Source organism: Dipodomys merriami, unplaced genomic scaffold (genome assembly GCF_024711535.1).
Source record: "Dipodomys merriami isolate MVZ:Mamm:240054 unplaced genomic scaffold, mDipMer1.0.p SCAF_20, whole genome shotgun sequence".
Taxonomy (NCBI): Eukaryota; Metazoa; Chordata; class Mammalia; order Rodentia; family Heteromyidae; genus Dipodomys; species Dipodomys merriami.
Genome location: NW_027203382.1, coordinates 29,186,717 through 29,206,692, shown reverse-complemented (window position 1 = coordinate 29,206,692; position 19,976 = coordinate 29,186,717). Strand labels below are relative to the sequence as shown.

Below are 19,976 nucleotides of genomic sequence, written 5' to 3'. Positions count from 1 at the left end.
AGTATATAGTAGATACATAGATGATAGATAAGTGATAGTACATGAGTGATTGAACAATAAGTGATAGACAGTACATAAGTGATTGAATGAACAATACTTCACAGAAGTAAGGCCTTAGATGTGATCTGTCAACAGGCACATTTTTTCAAACCTTCTTTGTTAAATCCTATGTGCTAGGATCATAAAATCTGTTCTCCAGACAAAGGCATCCTGGCTAGGCAACACCAGCTTCCTATACAAACAAACATATGTGCATTAGCTACTCTACACAAGGGAAAAAAGGAAAAGGAACTGTGAAAGTCTATCAGTGAGGGAAACCAACCACATATTTGGAATTCTACAGGAATAAGTTAGCAACCAGAAGAAAACAGGCACCTGGCAGGAAAAAATGTTAAGGAAATTATTGAGATGTGATACACTTCCTGTCAAAACAACACATGAGGTGGTGAGTCATTCAATTAGTATCTTTTAAATACAGTGACTTTAAATGCTTCAGAAGCTTAGTGAAGTTCAATGTAGCACAGAGGGATTTCAATTTTTAATCTTAAGTATAAGTTGTTCAAATCACCATTTGCACAAAAATACACGAAAACCAGCCTGTTCTTAGCTGTATTCACAAAGCACTCTCCTATACAACTAAGGCAAAATAAAGCATTGTTACTTACTTTCCCCAGTGGAGCTTTGGCTTTAGGTGTGGCCTCCATTGTTATTTAGATATGGGGTGCCTATCCTTGAACATAAGAATCAGTTTACAGCTCAGATTTAGAAGAACACTACAACCTTTATCAGGTATTTCTAGAATTCTAAAAATTATTTCAACTCTAGAGTCTAGGATCAGAAGGGGAAAAAGGGGAAAAATCATTTCCATATAAATATATAAATTTAAGATCAAAAAATTATATACAATTATAATTGTTAAAACTAACTTAAATTGTTTGGGGGATGGTGCTGGTTTGGTGCATGTGTGGGTGAGTGTGTGTGCACATTACTGGGGATTGAATTTGGGGCCTCATACATGGTAAGCAGGCACCCTGCCACTGATTTATACCCTAAATCTAAATGAATGATAATGGCCAGGAACGGACTTTCTCTTTTGGTGGTGGTGGTGGTGGTTTGGTTTTTGGCAGTATTGGGGATTAAACCCAGAGCCCTGTACCCACAAGGCAAGCTCTCTACCATTTGAGGCCACACCCCTAACCCTTTACATGTAGTATTTTTCAGATAGGTCTTGTGCTTTTGTTCAGGCCAGCCTCAAACCACAATCCACCCATCTCTACCTGGCAAGTAGCTAGGATTACAAATTTGCACCACTATGTCCAGCAACAATAGTCTCTATTTGATTATTTTCAAGCTCTCTTCCTCTCCAAATAGCTACTATAAATGTCCAAGTTATTTACAAACCCAACTTTATGAGGGCTTTTAAATGATTAGCAATGAGGAATCATGTGTGTCCAGAAAAATAAAAGTTTTAACACAAGCACAAAGAGTTTATGATTGAATTCTCACATCTGAAAGCTATCCTTCCAATTACACTTAGGGAACTAAGATGAGGTATTTAATTTTCCTCCTAAATGCTATTACTTAATTTCACTTGCTTTTAGACACATAGTAACAATATACATTTAGAGCACTATTCAGGAAAAAGTATATATGTTGATCCCTATCAAGCACTGCTACCAGAAAAAATGTCACTCAGGCAGCTGAGAACACCTACCTGTACCATATCCACCTCAACATGCATTTACTGGGGTTCAGGGTGGTTGATTTCATACTACTGAGAATGCCACAAGAGCTACTTAGAAACTAAACTCAAAAAGCAAGTAGAATCCCCAAAACTCCCTGGAGCAGGAATACTTTGGAAGAATTCCTACATGATATGAGGTTTTATAACCTCCATACCCACATAGAAAGTAAAAATCCCAAATAGAATAATGCCCAGTGTCCAAAGCCAAAATGCAACTGAGCATCTTTATCTTGAGATTTTATGAAAGGTAAAGAGATGGAGTGTCTTTTTTATAGGTATGTTTGTTTTCTTTTCTTTTCTTTTTCCCTTTGTCAGTTGTGCAGATTGAACTCGGGGCTTGGGCACTGTCCCTTTATTATTTTGCTCAAGACTAGTGTTCTACCACTTTGGGCCATAGCTCCACTTCTGGTTTTCTGGTGGTTAATTGAAGGTAAGAATGTCATGGACTTTCCTGCCTGGGATGGCTTTGAACCATGATCCTCAGATGTCAGCCTCCTGAATAGCTAGGATTACAGGTATGAGACACCAGCGCTTGGCTAGTTTGTTTTCTTTTAAACATTATTAGTCAGGAACTACAAGATCGACCAAATAAGCTTTAAAGTGTTGCTATAATTTTTGGTGGGAAAAAAAATTGTGAGATCAAAGGAGGAAAGGTGGGGTAAAGTAGAAAAAAACAGTGGGGAAGAAAGTAGAAAATAGATAGAATGAACAACTATGAATGTTCTTATATTCACTTAAAATAGACACATTAAAAATGTCATATATTTCAAAGCATAGTCTCCACCCAGCCTAAATGGAGTTAGGTACATTAAATTCCATCTGCTGAAATTAATGCCCATTTTCAGTCATGTTAGAATTCAATTAATATAATTACTAGATTATTACTGGCTGATCCCCCTGACTGCTCATGACGTATTTTGACAACAATAACAGGAACTGCTATGACAGGGTAATCTCAGGGCATTAACAGTCATTTCACCCTGAAGACAATCCAACACTTAAATACCATCTTCAGCTCCAACTCCCTGAACAACCTATATATTACCTGTCAAGTACCTGCGTGAGTGCTGGGAACAGGATATTCTGCTAGTAACCCAAGGGGACTTACACCAATATCCTTCCCTCCATAAAATTCGAGAGCTGGAGCACCATGAAATGGACTATTTGATACAGTCACTTTATCCATCCAGTGTGTCAGGGACAATAAGATTTCAACTCAAATACTACTTCTGATCCAACCTTTGGTATACCCAATCTGGGGGAGGGGGGAGTCAGTTATGGGACTTGAACTCAGGGCCTGGGTGCTCAAGGCTAGTGTTCCAATACTTTGAACCACAGCTCCACTTCTAGTTATTGAGTGGTTAATTGGAAATAAGACCCATTACAGGGCTGGGAAGGTGGCTCAGTGGTAGAGCGTGTGCCTTGCAATGCATGAGGCCCTGGGTTCGATTCCCCAGCACCACATAAGCAAAAAGAAAAAGCCGGAAGTGGCGCTGTGGCTCAAGTGGTAGAGCGCTAGCCTTGACCTGAAAAGCTGAGGGACAGCACCCAGGCCCAGAGTTCAAGCCCCACAACTGGACCCCCCCCCCAAAAAAAAGACCCATTACAACAATGAGATGTACAAGATGTTATGTGGAAAAATGAACTTTACAACTTTGATGGGGTAGGGAGTAGGGGGGTGGGGAGGGTTGGTAGAGGGGTATGGGGGTGTTGGGGTGGGGGGTGGAGAGGGGAAGGGATGGTATGGTTAACAAAGGAGGAGGCAACAATGCTTGATAAGAAATGTACTCACTATCTTGCCCATGTAATTGTAACTCCTCTGTATGGTATTCTCACAATTTAAAAAAAAAAAAGTGTCTCAAGGAAAGCTGGGCATGAAGAGGCTGAGATCTGAGGATGGCAGTTGGAAGCTAGCCCAGGCAGGAAAGTCTGTGAGACTCATCTTCAATAAACTATTTAGAAAAGGCCAGAACTGGTGCACTATGGCTCAAGTGGTAGAATGCTAGCCTTGAGCAGAGAGAAGCTCAGGGACAGAGCCCAGAGGTCAAGCCCCAGGACCAGGAAAAAAAAAAAAATCTCACAGGGACTTTTCTGCTTTGACCCTAGATCCTTACATCACAGTCTCTTAAGTAGCTAGGATTATAGGCATGCACCTAGATCCAATCTGAGAATCTTTTCTGTTTTGTTGTGGGTTTTTTTTTTTTTGCCAGTCCTGTGGCTTGAACTCAGGGCCTGGGCACTGGTCCCTGAGCTTCTTTTGCTCAAGGCTAGCACTCTATCACTTGAGCCTCAGCAGCACTTGCGGCTTTTTCTTTTTCTTTTTTTTTATTGTGAAAATACTGTACAGAGGGGTTACAATTACATGGGCAAGACAGTGAGTACATTTCTTATTAAGCATTGTAGCCTCCTCCTTTGTTTCCCCTTCCCATCCCTTCCCATCCTCCTTCCCCCCACCCAACCCTCCCCCCCCACCCCCGTTGTAAAGTTCGTTTTCGACATGACAACTTGTACTTCTCATTGTTGCAGCAGGTCCACCTATATCCTTATTTAAACGACTTGTTTTTCCCCTTCCCCTCCACAAATTATACCAACATCAAATACAGTGAAAGCAGGGGTTATACTGTGGGGGGAAGGACATACAAAGCAACAAAGAAATAATCTTATAATTGCGTTAGAAACAAATGCATGAAAGGAAAAAAAACATTTAAAATACATATCTTAGGGTTCATTTACTTGCAGCTTTTTCTGTTCATGTGGTACTGAGGACTCAAAACCAGGGCCTCATGCATGCTAAGCAGGCACTCTACCACTAAGCCACATTCCTAGCCCCCAGTCTGAGAATCTTTTTTTTTTTTTTTTTTTTTGTCGGCCGTGGGGCTTGAACTCTGGGCCTGGGCGCTGTCTCTCAGCTCTTCAGCTCAAGGCGAGCGCTCTACCACTTGAGCTACAGCGCCACTTCCGGTTTTCTGGTGGTTTATTGGAGATAGGAGTCTCACGGTCTCCCCTGCCCGGGCTGGCTTTGAACCGCGATCCTCAGATCTCAGCCTCCTGAGTAGCTAGGATTACAGGCGTGAGCCACCAGCGCCCAGCTTCTGAGAATCTTTTAAAACAGTTCTCTTATGTGCAATCTATTATCTAACCACAGTGAATGGCACCAACTACCAAGCATCAAATCTATTAGCAAGATGGCTTTAAAATTCATTTAATCTAGACATTTCATTTTATTCTAATTTCTACCTGATGAATAATAGCTAGTGAAAATAAAGATTCCTACCATGAATACAAAATGAAAAAGGAATTCTTACTCATTATTTCTAATATCCAAAGGAAACTTTCCAGCCGGGTGCCCACTGGCACACCCTCATACCAGTAATCCTAGCTACTCAGGAGGCTGAGATCTGAGGCTCATAGTTTGAAGCCAGCCTGGGCAGAAAAGTTGTGAGATTCCAATAAACTATTCAGAAAAAAATCTGAAGTGGTGCTGTGGCTCCAGTGGTATAGCGCTAGGCTTGAGCACAAAGAGGCTCAGGGGCAGCACCTGGGCCCTGAGTTGAAGTCCCAAGACCAGCAAAAAAAAAAAAAAAGGGTGGGGGGACTTTCCCATAAACCAATATCTAAACTATATTTAGTAGCTACTGGGGATAGATTTTTCCCTAACCCATTCACAAAAAAGTTGAATTTTCTCCTATTCAGGACCATTTTTTGTGAGATAAATAAGTACAAAATTCAATATGGGACTTCTTGTAATTATGAGGAAGATATGTTAGCATGTTCCCTGTTACTGCAAAATAACCAAAGTTATCCATGGGTCCAATTTATTCTACTACTGTGGCTTGAACTCAGGGCCTGAGCATCATTCCTTAGCTTTCTCACTCAAGGCTAACACTCCAGCATGTCAGCCACTACTCCATTTTGAGAGTTTTGCTGGTTAATTAGAGATAAGAGTCTCACTAGCTTTCTTGCTTGGGCTGGTTCTGAACTACAGTCCTCAGATCTTAGCCTCCTGAATAGCTAGGATTTCAGGAATGAGCCACCAGCATCTGGCTTATGGGTAAAACATTTATCTCCTGCTTACATCAGATTTTAACACATTTTTAAAGAAGGCTAATAATCAAAGGACATATTTTTATCCCTTAAAAAACAACTTAAGACCTTTTAAATTACACATCAAGAATTCTGTATACAACTTGTGGAGAGATGGGAGGGGGGATCAGGAGGAAAAAGCTGGGAGAAAATGTGAGAAGAGGTGAAACTGTTCAAAAAGAAATATACTCATAACCTGACTTCTGTAACTGTAACCCCTCTGTACATCACCTTTACAATAACAATAATAAAAAATATAAATTAAAAAAATTAACTCTTTAATCTTCAGTGAGAAAGCTGTCAGCATTTCTCATGATCAACTGAGAAAGGAAACAATATGCAAGCATTTTACCTAACGGCTAAGCATGACAAGAAATACAAATGAAGAGAACGCTTTCTGTGTTACTCCCTCTTAAATCCAGCAGTTAAAACCCTATTAAAGGACTGGTACCAGGTTTTGTACATTGTCCCTTGCCTTTGAGAATAGGAAGTGGCCAGCAGGAAACGTGCTAAGTCTCTGGGGACTACGGGGACTGGTATGAAAGCAACTTCCAGAAATCCATTCCTGAGAACTTTTGTTGACATTCCAAACGTGGCAACTCTCTGAAAGGCAACACAAGTGAGAAGAGTACTTCTCTTCATGAAAATGGCTTTCTGAAAATAGAATACACACTGACTATATTCTTCCATTATGACAAGGCTGGACCTTAATTCCCCCCCTCTACTCTAACCCCCATCCAAATTTCACTCCCACCAAACCTTCCTAACACTCAGTGTAATTACTACCTAAAAAAAAAAAACCTGGGCTGGGAAGGTGGCTCAGTGGTAGAGCGCTTGCCTTGCATGCCTGAGGCCCTGGGTTTGATTCCTCAGCACCACATAAGCAAAAATAAAAAAGCCGGAAGTGGCACTGTGGCTCAAGTGGTAGAGTGCTAGCCTTGAGCTGAGGGATAGCGCCCAGGCCCAGAGTTCAGGCCCCACGACCGGACCCCCCCCCCAAAAAAAAGAAAAACTAACGTCCTACATAGAAATGACCACATAGCCTCCAACTGGAAATACTGTGATGCCCTGGAGATGCAAAGTGCTCAGTACATACAATGAGCTCATGACTGAAACTGGCCTCCCAATTCCTAGGTTTGTGCTACTTTCCACTCACACAAATAAAAAGAAAATTTGCCTTCCTCCTACTCCCTTTCCAAGAAAAAAAAATGAAGGAGTCATATTCGTATGTGTTGTATCAAACTAAATACTAAAGAATCTGAGGTTTGGGGCTGGGAAGGTGGCTCAGTGGTAGAGCGCTTGCCTTGCATGCATGTGGCCCTCAGTTTGATTCCTCAGCACCACATAAGCAGAAAAAGCCAGAATGGGGCTGAGGCTCAAGTGGTAGAGCGCTAGTCTACAGCTGAAGAGCTGAGGGACAGCTCCCAGGCCCAGAGTGCAGGCCCCACAACCAAAAAAAAAAAAAAAAAAGAATCTGAGGTTTTACAAAAAGCTAACACTAGTTCTTTTTATCAATGTGTCAAGAAAGTGATAGATCTGCATGGGGTGATGATAAAGTAATTTTTTAAAAAAGCAAGGACAATTCTTCTGTATCTGTTTGGACTTTGTTTCTGCTTAAAGGAGAATTATCTTTGTTGCTAGAGGTGAGACAGACAATCTGTAATTTAGAAGAAAATTGTGAAAATAAACTATTCTGATTAAGTTTTAGGCTGCTGGCTATGTCAGGATAGGAGAAAAGTCTGATGAGATTTTCCAACTACAATCCAAGCAATTGTTGAGAAAACAAAAGAATTCAACACAAGAGGTGAGTATGTGTCATTCCAAACTTCAAAAGGACAGATTCTATAAATTCTAGACAGAATACATTTCATGTCACTCCTAGATAAGCTACTGGCATAGATAGAAGGATGGTTCTAAGAAACCACGGGATTCTTAGAGGCAATGGGGTTCTCCAAAATCAAAGGCACTTGAGAATCACCTCACTTCACCATGAGGTAACAAAATTTAATTATTAAAAAAAGCAAAGATAAAAGGACAATCTACATGCTTAAGGATGCTGTCATGATATATTACTTAGTTCTAAAGAATGGAGCTGGAGCCGGGCACCCGTGGCTCACACCTATAATCCTAGCTACTCAGGAGCTGAGATCTGAGGATCACGGTTCAAAGCCTGGGTCAAAGGCAGCCCAAGCATGAAAGTCCATGATACTCTTCTCTCTAATAAACTACTCAGAAAACTGGAAATGGTGCTGTGGCTCAAGTGGTAGAGCGCTAGCTTTGAGCTGAAGAGCTCAGGGACCACGTCCAGGTCCAGGCCCAGAGTTTAAGCCCCACAATCGGAAAAGAAAAGAAGAAGAATGAGGAGGAGGAGGAGGAGGAGGAGGAGGAGGAGGAGGAGGAGGAGGAGGAGGAGGAGGAGGAAGAATGGAGCTGGGTGCTGGTGACTATTATCTGTAATCCTAGTTATTCAAAGGGCTAAGATCTGAGGATACCAGTTCAAAGTTAACCCGAGCAGGAAAATCCATTAGACTCTTATCTCCAATTAATCACGAAACACTTGAAGTGGGGCTACGGCTCAAGGTAGAGCACTAGCCTTGAGGAAAAAAGCCATTAAAAAAAAAAAAAAAAAGCTCAAGCCCTAAAGTCAAGCCCCAGGATGGACACAGGAAAAAAAAAAAAAAAAAAAAGAATGCCAATAGTTGGTAGCTCATACCTTTAATCCTAGCTACTCAAGAAGCTGAGATCTGAGGATCACAGTTTGAAGCCAGTCCAGGTAGGAAGGCTTTAAGACTCTTATCTCCAATTAACCACCTAAAAACCAGAAATGGAGCTGTGCCTCATAATGGTAGAGTGCCAGCCTTGAGCAAAAAAGTTCAGGGAGAGTGCCCAAGCTCTGAGTTCAAGCCCTATGACTAACAAAAAAGAAAGAAAGAAAAAAGAGGAAGAGGAGGAGGAGGAGGAGAAGGAGGAGGGAAATGTGTCATTTGCAAGAAAATGGACAAAACTGGAAATCATCAGGTTAAGCAAATGAGGCAAATTCAGAAAGACAATTATTGCTTATTTTATCTCATATGTGGAATCTAGGCCTAAAAAGATGGCATGAATCTAAAAGGAGAATTGTTTTGGGGAGACTAATGAGAAGGAGTAAGGAAGGACAGGATGATGGAGAGGTAAATATGATTTAAGCACCCTACAGGCATGTATGAAAGTAGCATAATGAAACTCACTAAAAACTTCAAAAAGGAGGAGGAATGGGATAAGAAATGATAAGAGAAGGGGCACTATATGCATGGTTATAAATATCAAAATGAAACACCTTTGTAAAAAAAAAAAAAAGAATCAGATGCTGGTACAACTAGGCAGTAAGTATTGAACAACCCTATTTAAAACTGATGAATATCAATCTGAAGTAAAGTTTGTATAGACACTCCAAATCACCCTACCCTAGACCTCATAGATAACAAAGCCCTTTTTTTTTTTTTTTTGTCAGTCATGGGCCTGAGCACTGTCCCTCAGCTCTTCAGTTTAAGGCTAGTGCTCTACCACTTGAGCATAATGCCACTTCCAGCTTTTTCTGCTTATGTGGTGCTGAAGAATCGAACCCAGGGCCTCATGCATACAAGGCAAGCACCTTACCACTGAGCCACCTTCCCAGGCCACAAAGTCGTTTTTTAAATACATAACAACCTTGCAGACTAAAATTGGTCTTGAATATGATAAGCTTATAAACAAGTAAAAGATTTTTAAATGCTAGAACAAGTAATCATATGTAGGAAAATAAATCAAAGACAAACATTCACAGGACTACAAATGCAATCTTGCCCTAGTCCATAAATGAGACATGGCTCAGCACCCACACATAAAAGAAGAAACTTGGTAATTTGAGATGATGGTGAACTAGCGAGATTGCAGCTAAGAAGTACCACAAATGTAACACCCTAGTTTAGGCAGGAATTATTCCATCTTAAGTGCTATATAAAGCAATTTACACAGCCTAGCTTATTACATTCTTATAACAATCCTATGAGAGAAATTGATCAAAACTGAGATGGAAAGATGAGGTGATTAGTCCAATACAAGGTATGTAGGGGCAGAGTCCTGAGTCTCCCAGTCTCTCTGATTTGTAGCTGCTAATCTTACCCAAGAAAACAGGGCTCTCAGCAGGGCTGGAATGCTTCCACTGTGCTCCATCTGACAGGTGGCATCTGGAAGAACTACACTTTAAGAAAAATCTAGCAGATTGGAATATGTTCAAAATTCAGGGTGGTGAAAGAATTTTAAACCATGCCCCTTAACAAGGGCTTAAGAACTTGATAGCTCTCTTTTCCAACCTCATTAAAGGAAGGTTGAAGGTAGAATATCTTACTAATTTTCAAAAATCTGGGGGAATGTCAAAGAAAAGAAATTTTCCAGTATGGCCTCTAAGCAGCAGAGCCATGATAAATTCGGTAGAGGACTTGCAAACCAAAGACAAACTGGAATATCTTTAGATATGTATTCCTCATTACTCTAAGTACTCAAGGAGAAAATGTTCAGCTCATCAGGGGTTTGTTGTACAGGAGAAATATGTGTCCACCAGATACCAGATAAAAATGTTCAGTACTCTCAATCCAGACACTGATTTCAAGCAAGAATTTCATTCACTTCCCCAGAGAGAATGATACAACTCCCATAAAGAAGTTCATAAAGTCTCCTTGTTATGTGCCATCGATTTCCTAAGTGATCTTGATCTTTCTTTCTCTGCATCCCAGAATTTTCTAATGCAATCCACGTGAGATACACTAAACATTGCACTACTATTCTTCCCAGAGGTGCTGTAAACTAGAAGGACTTGAGATGACAATTAGCCAAACAACTAATTAACCAATCAATATATGTATATTCTGCTTTAAGCTCCCTACAAAATAGTTTAAATGGGGGTCCCTGCCAGCAGTGAGCTTAGACGCTGGCTGGAAAGTTGAGACTCACAATAAGCAGAGGCCAGGTGGTATGTGATTGATGAGAGGGATCAGCAGTAGGATGACAGAAACTCAGAAGGGAAAGCATCTCAATTGCTACTAAGTTACTTGAAGGTTTCAAAAAGAGTGATTTGAGCTGGACTTTGAGGCTTACAATAGGCATTAGTTAAGGAGGAAGAGAGGCCTAACATGAGCAAGGTCAAAGGAGTTGGAATGACAGACACCCTTTAGTAACCGTGGGATATTGATTTCCTGAGTTTTGGGGACACCAAAATGCATACATGATCTTCTCACATAAAAATGCTGTAGTACCTGCAAATACCTACACATCCACCCAGGTACTTCCAATCATGATTAGATTGCTTATAATACCCCATACAATATAAAGTGTTACGTGCATCATTGGTAAGGGAATAATGATTCAGTCACTTTGAGGTCCCTAATTTGTTGAACTCAAGGAAGCAAAACCCACAGATACTGAGACCAACTTCACAGTGTATGCCAAAAGCAGTTACTAGTCCTGCTCACGGATGTGAAGTGTTTGCAGGAAGAGAGGGCAGGGGACAGCTGACACATCAGGACTATCAAAGAGCAAGGTGAGAAACCATAGACATTGGGCTTTTCCATAGATTACCAGAAACATCTAAAGATCAGGAAAGTAGCAAACCCAGGTATATAGCAATATCACCTCTTCTAAAAAATGACCCCTCCTCCTGGAAAATTCTGAGCACAAGTTGTGCCAGTAAACAAGCAGGCTTGAAATTCTCAGGGGCTCAAAATAAATAACCCTCAGTTCCACTAATCTAACACAGACACACAGCAAACCTACAGAGTATTATTGTCTGATTTGTGCAGCCCAATGAAAATCTCTCAATTCTCGGAATGCTTAGAAGTCCTTAACAAGACTTCCTAGGCTCCACAACTTACTTGGGTCATGAAATTAAGGATGCAATCAACTTATTTGTCCTTCTTTTCAGTTATCTTCAATTGGCCTTCCACATAAGTAGCTCCTCAGCAGTTAGAGATCAGGGCAACCCCAGGGCTCATGCTCATGGAATCACAACATTCTTGTCTCCAATCTCTGTGGACTTAGTCCAGAAAGATAAATCTGAGTCCCTTCAACTTGATGAGTCTACTAAGTAAGGTGAGATAAGAACAGGAATAGCCGTTCAAATATTTTATGACTGACTGTGTGCTGCAAGCACAATGCTGAGCCAGCAGACTGCGCATTCCTAGATCTATTGGCCAATACAGGAACCAGTTACCTGACATACATACTCTGCACTTTCAAATTTCATAATAGTCCAGAACGTTAACATTGAGAGGGCCTTAGTGACTGTCAAGTGTACTATTTTCTGTCTTACCAGACAAAGAAATAGAAGCTAGAAAAGGTTCTTATTTGCCCAGTATCACAAAACTGGAAAGTTACCAAAGGAACCATGTCCACCTTGGATCCTCAGCCAAAGGTGAGTTGTTCCCCTGGGGTACACTAACATCTCGGTGATTCCTAAAATCTAGGAAACTGGCTAAAACCACTTTTTTTTAATGTTAGGGGACCAAACCCAGGAAGGGTCTCATTCTCTACCACTGAGATACACCCCTAAGCCATACTACTCTTCTATTTTTAAAGATTTATTACCGTATATTAGTTGTAGGGGGTTTCACTGTGACATTTCCACTCACACATACGGTGTATCCTGATCAAATCCACCCCTTCTCACTGTCCTCCACCCACCATCCCCCTTCTAAACAATTTCAGGAGATTTCATCGTTCTATTTTCATATACGCAAAAAAGTCCATCGACCATATTCACCCTCACATACCTTCTCTGTTCACCCTCCCCACTCCTGCTGATACTTGGTCCCCAAAGGGAGATGGTTTACATTTCTTTCATTTTAGTTAAGTGTTTATGAATTGTAGCAATGGTTTTTACCATGGTATTTCAGATGTGCATACACTATTATAACTTAATCAGAGCAATTATCTCTTGCTTTCTCTTTCATATTCATGCAACCCCCTACTGATCAACAGCTTGCACTGAGAGATTCTTTATGCCATCTCCATACATGGTTACAAGGTATTTCCAAATCATTCACACTCCATTGTTCTTTTTACTTCTCTCTCCTCATCCCCTAAATGGTAGCATAATGAGAATCGTGTTCTATGTGTATACATATAAAATCAGTATGTATATACATACACATACAAGTACATATAAGCATACACATATGCTTATTGTACAGACACATAAATACATACATATATACGTGTGTTTGTATGTGTCCATGAATATGCATACATATCCTTTATATCTAGTTCCCACAGATGAGCAAAAACAAACTTTTTGGCTTTCTGAGCTTGGCTTGTCTTTCTCAACAGGATGTTCTTCAAATCCATCCGTTTTCCTGCAAAAGATATGATTGCATTGCATTTTTCTTTATGGCTGTGTAACACATTATATGTATGTCCTATGTACCACATGTATGGGTCATATATGTCATATATACATATACAATTATGTAAATGGAATCCCTACATGTGTATTATGTACATGTGTGTATGCATACCATATTTTCTTGATTTGTTCCTTTGTTGTCAGATACACTGGCTAATTCCATAGTTTGGCTCTTATGAACACTGCTTCAGTAAACATGGGTTTGAAGGTATCATTCCCACTGATTCCCACTCCTTTGGATAGATGTCTGTGTTATGGCAGAGTCACAGGAAAGGTCTACTTTTAGTCTTTTGGGGAAACTCCATGCTGATGTACATAGTGGTTATACTAGTTTACAATTCCCACCAACAGAGTATAAAGATTCCTGTCCCACCTCCATCCTTGCTGATTTTCATTTTCCTTTTTTTTGGGGGGGGGGGGGTGTCCAGTTGTGGAGCCTGAACTCTGGGCCTGGGCGCTGTCCCTCAGCTCTTCAGCTCAAGGCTAGCGCTCTAACCCTTGAGCCACAGCGCCACTTCTGGCTTTTTTCTTTTTGCTATGTGGTGCTGAGGAATCGAACTGAGGGTCTCAGGCATGCAAGGCAAGCGCTCTACCACTGAGCCACCTTCTCAGCCACCCTGATTTTCATTTTCTTGATGACTATCATTCTAACTGGGACGAGAGGAAATCTTAGTGTAGTCTTAACTTACATATCCTTTAAAGCTAAAGATGTTGAGCATTTCTTCATGCATCTATTAGCCATTTAAATTTCTTCTGAAAACTGTCTGCTCAATTCAGTTGTCTACTTATTTCATGGATTGTTCTTTTTGCTGTTTATTTTTTTTTTTAGCTCTTTTTAAATGTTTCACTGCCATTGCTGTCAATACAACCACCATTATTTTCTATCACCTACTATGGCAAGCACAATTAGGAAGGGTCTCTGTAAATTCATTCATTGACAATCCAACAAATCAAGTTATTATAGTAATATAATATATAAATTATGTATATAAATAATATATAGCCGGGCACCATTGCTCATGCCAGTAATCCTAGCTACTCAGGAGGCTGAGATCTAAGGATTGTGGTTCAAAGCCAGCCTAGGCAGAAACGTTCATGAGACTGATCTCCAATTAACCACCAGAAAACTGGAAGTGGTGCTGTGGCGCAAGTGGTAGCGTGCTCACCTTGAGCTAAAGAGCTCAGGGACAGTGCTCAGGCCCAGGGTTCAAGCCCACAACCAACAATAATAATAATAATAACATATATATATATATATATATATATAAATGGAAAACTTGAGGTACAGAAAGATCACAGTACCTTGTCAGAATTTATCAGTGTAATTTCTTTATATTTCAAAATGGCAGAAGAAAAGGAGTAAACTTTAAGCATCAGGGTTGTGGTCACCAGTGCTTGATGCTAAACTTAAGAGCAAACCTACAACTTTCACCAATATATACAATCTATCTCAATCATCTTTTTTTTCCCTTTTGGTACTGAGGATTGAATCAGGGTCTCATATTTGGTGAGTCATGTTATCAGCCCTTTTGCTTTTAGTTTATATAGAGTCTCATGCTCAACTTCTCCTGCCTCTGCCCACAAGTAGCTGTTTATTAAAGTAACAGTGCATATTTGATGGAAATGTACCCAGCACCTTGGCATCTAAGTATATATATATTTTTTTTTAAGTTCAAGCACCACCCACTCAGCAATCAAGCAAAGGCTGACCTTGCCAGGCAGGGAGTAAGCCAGATGCTAGACACACCGATGCTGGGGTAAAGGACCATTGATCACTTTTGCCTGCTCTGCTCTCATTTAAATACAGTTTCTCTTCCTCCTCTTCAAGGAACCATTATTTTTATCTTTCTCTTTATTCACATTTTAATAGCATATATCGATTGTATAAGGAGTTTCACTGTATGCATTTCTGTAGATACTTATAATGTTCTATGATCAAGTTCACCCTCTCTATTACTCTTTCTTATTCTCCCTCCCACCCTTTTTGTATTTTTTTTACAATTTTAATGGATTTCATTTTGTTAACCTTCTATGAAAAATAACCCTCAAATTATGAATAACTGAGGCATAGCTTAAACGAAAACACAAGATTGATAAAAGATTAATAAAAAAGATTAATAAAATCTAAAGATTAATAAAAGTAAAAGGCTAATTTGAAAACATTTTGGATAAAACTGTTCAAAACCAATACTGAAACAGATGCTCAATATTCAATTATATTACTTTTCCACTTTCTTTCTTACTAAAAATGATGTCACATCTCATCTTGTTTATCCAGGAGAAGTCCAGGAGCAATAACTGTACAAATAAGTAAATTGTGCCCAAAATCAAATTTCAAGGGAAAAGTGGGAGTCCATTAACAAGATGCACTATCACATGAAAGTATTATGTGACCTACTGTACCAGACTGTGCCCTAATGTGGAGTGTGCAAAAGTTCACTTTGAAAATGCAACAGATTCTAAAAATCCTACCAGCAAGATGTCACCTTAGATCTGAAATCCACAGCCCAGAGAATCAAAGCAAAAACAATACCAGGCATACAGTAGGACCTGAAAAAAATATTTGTTGGATTTAAATGAATAACATCTTCAAAGAAAGAGAGTTCTATGACAGAAACTGTCAAAATGCAAATGGCACTACTCTGAGCTTCTGAGAACTTCTTTTCAATACTATAAAGAGTCATAGCAACAGCACAAGCTGACAAGGTACAATCCATTCAGGAAAAAGTGCTCTCTGATACAGAACTTCACTTTGTCTAAACAAGAAAGCTGGACTGAAGCCCTACAGGGTGGCCTAATATTTACAGTACAATGTTAACCTGGTAAAATTCCCTGAATTTGGTGCATTTCAAATGCTGCTTTTAATTTAGCACACTTAGTAGGAGTTCCCCAACACGATGTACTTCTACATAACAAATCTTATTTAAGATCACAGAGGAAAAAAAATCCCATAATACTCTGTTCCACTAAAAGCAACATAAATACAAATGTAATAAGACAAAGCCTACATAAACCAGATCTGTCTTTTCTAACCAGTGTATTAATGCATAATAAAATTATGGTCACTCTGGGAGTTTGTAAGTAATTTAGGCTCCATTCAATACTATCCTATCTATTCCCTTGTAGAAAAGGGTTTTGCAACATTTCTGTGAAGAACCTTATTTTCTTGGGAGTCGCACTTAGCCCACAAACCCTGGCAGATATTGAAGTTAGAGCTATAAGTACCAATGTAGTGGTAAACAATTCTGTACAAAATGCTTAATATGAAAGTAACAGTATATTCTGCTATTTGCTTTAATTCCTACTTAGGAATCAAACTCCTTTTCTCACATGGCATATTAAAGAAGGTCATGTATCAGAGCTCACCTGAAATTCCTGCCCCATTTAAGTCTTAGCCACAAGAATAGTTTCTTATAACACAATAAGAAAATATTCCAAACTTCTGCAGTACATAATTGACCAAAAAAAAAAAAAAAGCTGTGAAACCCTACCAGATTCCCTGACAAAATTTTATGGAACCAACTCTGATTTTAGCAACCAACTCTGATTTCCTTCTTTACCTTTAAGTGTTTCTGAACATAGAGGACAGACGGCACTTCAGAGGAAGGTCTAATGACATACTTGTTACATAACTTGTTCTTGATTGGGCAGATTAGGTGATTTAGATAAGAGGGAAAAAAATTCAAAGTAAGACAAACACTGATTCTCTGTTCTCCATTCTCCCAACTGCCAGGAGACTCATTTGAATCCTATCTTCCCTCGTTAACCCTGTGCCTTAGTCTACAATATCATTCAGCATATCCAGTCTGCTATCCAATGCTATTAAATCTAAATATGAGCACTTACATAATCACATATACTCTACATCAGAACAATTACATTGAAATACTCTATTCCTCCCAGTATTCCAAAAGGGTTAGCTTGACTTCTTGTCAACAGCAAAATCTGTTTTCTTGAACAACCTTTATATGAAAACCCACTGCGGATGTATGGATGCCTGGCCAGGTGAAGTTATCACTGCTTGGATTGCTATGTGCACAGTGAACAAGTATTAGGTTTGTTTTTGCTGTGAGAATAGGATTTCATTTCCTGAGACAGCTTGAAGGCCTGGGAATACAAAAGGGCAAGTTTCTGAAAAGCAGAGGACACAAAGGACCTCAAATGACCAGTTCTTTATAGACTGTATTTCTAGCCCAATTTCAGTTGTGGACCTCTGTAATTCAGCTCTGAAGACCCTGCAACCCAGACACGGGTCAGAGAGGGAAAAGCTTGCAAACACAGATGTTGCTTTTCTTTCTCAGTCCACCAGCTGTGGCCAATAGGAAGGACCTGTGGGACTCCAAAAGTGGAAATCTGACTGGTGTCTGGGAAACCAAAGCTGGGTTTCCTGGACCCAGTTTCCACAGGGATGTGGACAAAAGAGAATGCCTTTTCCACCCAGCACGGGACTGTCACGACGCTTACACCTGCATCCCAACGAGTCCAGGGAAAAACAGAGGCACAGCATAAGCTCAAGGCGTTCTCGAATTCTGAACAGCCCTAGACCATCAAGATAACCACAGATGCTTTTTTAAACGCAACAAGTAGCCCAGCGCTGGTGACTCACGCCTGTAATCCTAAACTACTCAGGAGGCTGCGTCCTGGGGATGGTGGTTGGAAGTCAACCTGGGCAGGAAAAGTCCAGGAGGCTTATATCTCTAATGAATCAAAAAAGCCATCAATGGAGCTGTGGCTCAAGTGGTGGAGCACCATCCTTGAGCAAAGGGACAGCGCGCAGGCCCGCAGCTCAGGTCCCAGGACCCAACTGTAGCGGGGTGGGGGTGAAACCTCGCAGCAAGTGTTTGCACACGAAGTAGACGGTACTGCTCGTGTCCTGAGCTCTTCCTTGAGCGGCACTCTGGGGGTCCCTCTAATCACCCTGAGTCCTAAAGGCTCACACAGGTGAGAAGAGGAGGGACCTTCCGCTTTCAAGCTTTCTCTCTTCACCACCACAGGAGCGACATTGATTTCTCCCGATCCCCAAAGACTCGGGCCGGGCTTCCCTCCACCCCCCGGACCCTAATGCCCTGTAACCCGAGAGGGGGCGGCGGACGCCTCCGTGCGCTCCCGGCCGGGCCGCGCCATGCAGCTGCCGCCTCCGCGCGGGACCGCGCAGCCCCGGGGCCGCAGTGGCCGCGGTGGGCCCCCGAGGGGCGGCGAGGGCGCCGTGTGCACTCACCTCCGAGGGCCGCTGCAGGCTCGGCCACCCCGGAGCAAGTGTCCCCCACCCCACCCCCGCCCTCCGGCGAACAGGTGGGCAAACTTTTCCCGGGAAAGGGACGCACCCCCGCCCACCCACCGGGCTTTTACCTGGAGCTGCGGCCCGCGACCTCCGGAGCCCCAGCGAGGCGCTGTCCCCGTGGCCTGCCTGCGGGCGCCCGGCTCGCGCCCCCGGCCCGCCGCCGCCGCCCGCAGCAGGCAAGCCTCTGCCCGAGCTGCCGACGCCCGGCGGCGGCCCTGCGGGGGCCGGGCGGAGGGGGCGGAGCCGCGGCTCCCCGGCCCGCGGGCGGTGCCCGCCCTGGTGCCGCCCCCGCGGCCACGGGCAGCGGGACTCGGAGCCGCCGCGTCACCGGGCGAGGCGCACCTCCCCCCGCCCCCCCGCCGCGCCCCGGGCGCTCCCGCTGCGGGAGGAAACCTGAACCGGCCCCGACTCCGCGCCGCGCGCCCGCCCCCCGCCCTCCGCGGCCTGCCCGCCTCGGCTTTCCGATCCCCGAGCCCCCGGGGACCCACGGGGCCCGGCGCGGACCTGCAGGAACACGGAGGGGCGAGAGGGGGGGACGGGGAGTGGGCAGCGCGCACCCCAGCGGCGGCGTCCGCGCGCCCCAGGGAGCCCCCGCGCCTCGGCGCCGCCACAGGAAGGAGCTGTGCCAGGCTGGAGGGAGGCTCGGGCTGTCCTCAGCCCGGGGCATAAGACGGCCCAGGTCGATTACAATAGGAAGTATTATTTTAAAAGCAGCAGACGCCCTCTTAATGCATGATGTTCCTCGAGCCAAGGGCTTGGCAAGCTATGGTTCCCTTGGTCTTCATGCTACAAGTAGGTATCATTCAAAAATGTAGGAATACCATTCGCCACTTCCATATCCTCCAATAGGCTTGTCCACTTTAAACGCATCTGCCACCGCCACCACCACCCCGACCAAGTTTAGGACCTCAAAAGAAAAGGAATTCATATGATTTTTGCAGCTTTCAAGGTAAAATGACCTTTGGAGAAGACCGGCTGACTTCAGGACCAGGATGTAGCCCCAGGAACAAAGGAGCAATCTCCATCGCCTGTCACCAAGCCTCGTTGCCAATTCAGAACCGTAGGAAGGACACGTTAGCAAGAAAAGACCCATCTTCTGGCTAAAGTTCATAGCTCGGTGCCAAGGCAGGTTCACCTTTCTTCCTTACTGAAGAGCCCTTGATACTGGCATGGCATTCTTGACTCTGGGCCGATTCCAAAAGAATTCTGTGTCTCATACCAGCACTTTAAGGTTCTTAAGATTTAAAGAAAAAACGCAATAATATTCCTCTCCAACATAAAAACTGTATGTCCAACATTTACTGGAGAGGAATTGAATCAACACACCAGACAAAAATGGTTTTCAAACAGGTGAGCAAAAAGGTCCTCCAGGTGTTATAGGCCTCTTTTGTTCTCCTCTTTCCCATTTGATTCCTTGTTTCCCCACCCACCACCACCTTTTTTTTTTTCTCATT

At 42.3% G+C, this 19,976-nt stretch overlaps 2 protein-coding genes across 4 annotated transcripts in view; one reads left to right on the top strand and one right to left on the bottom strand.

The window, feature by feature from the left end:
• Arhgef28 (Rho guanine nucleotide exchange factor 28) overlaps nt 1–18,729 on the bottom strand; it is a 274,202-nt gene extending 255,473 nt beyond the window's left edge. The window contains exon 1 of one of the 3 annotated variants that reach the window (XM_070031346.1): nt 18,591–18,729. The gene's annotated coding sequence lies outside the window, so the exon portion shown is untranslated. The remainder of the gene's footprint in view (nt 1–18,590) is intronic. The other 2 variants (XM_070031344.1, XM_070031345.1) reach the window with 2 other exon arrangements.
• On the top strand, nt 18,364–19,191 carry LOC138832809 (sterile alpha motif domain-containing protein 1-like). The gene has a single exon (XM_070030935.1). It carries the CDS (start codon nt 18,364–18,366, stop codon nt 19,189–19,191), a length of 828 nt encoding a protein of 275 aa, XP_069887036.1.
• Nucleotides 19,192–19,976: the final 785 nt, after the last annotated feature.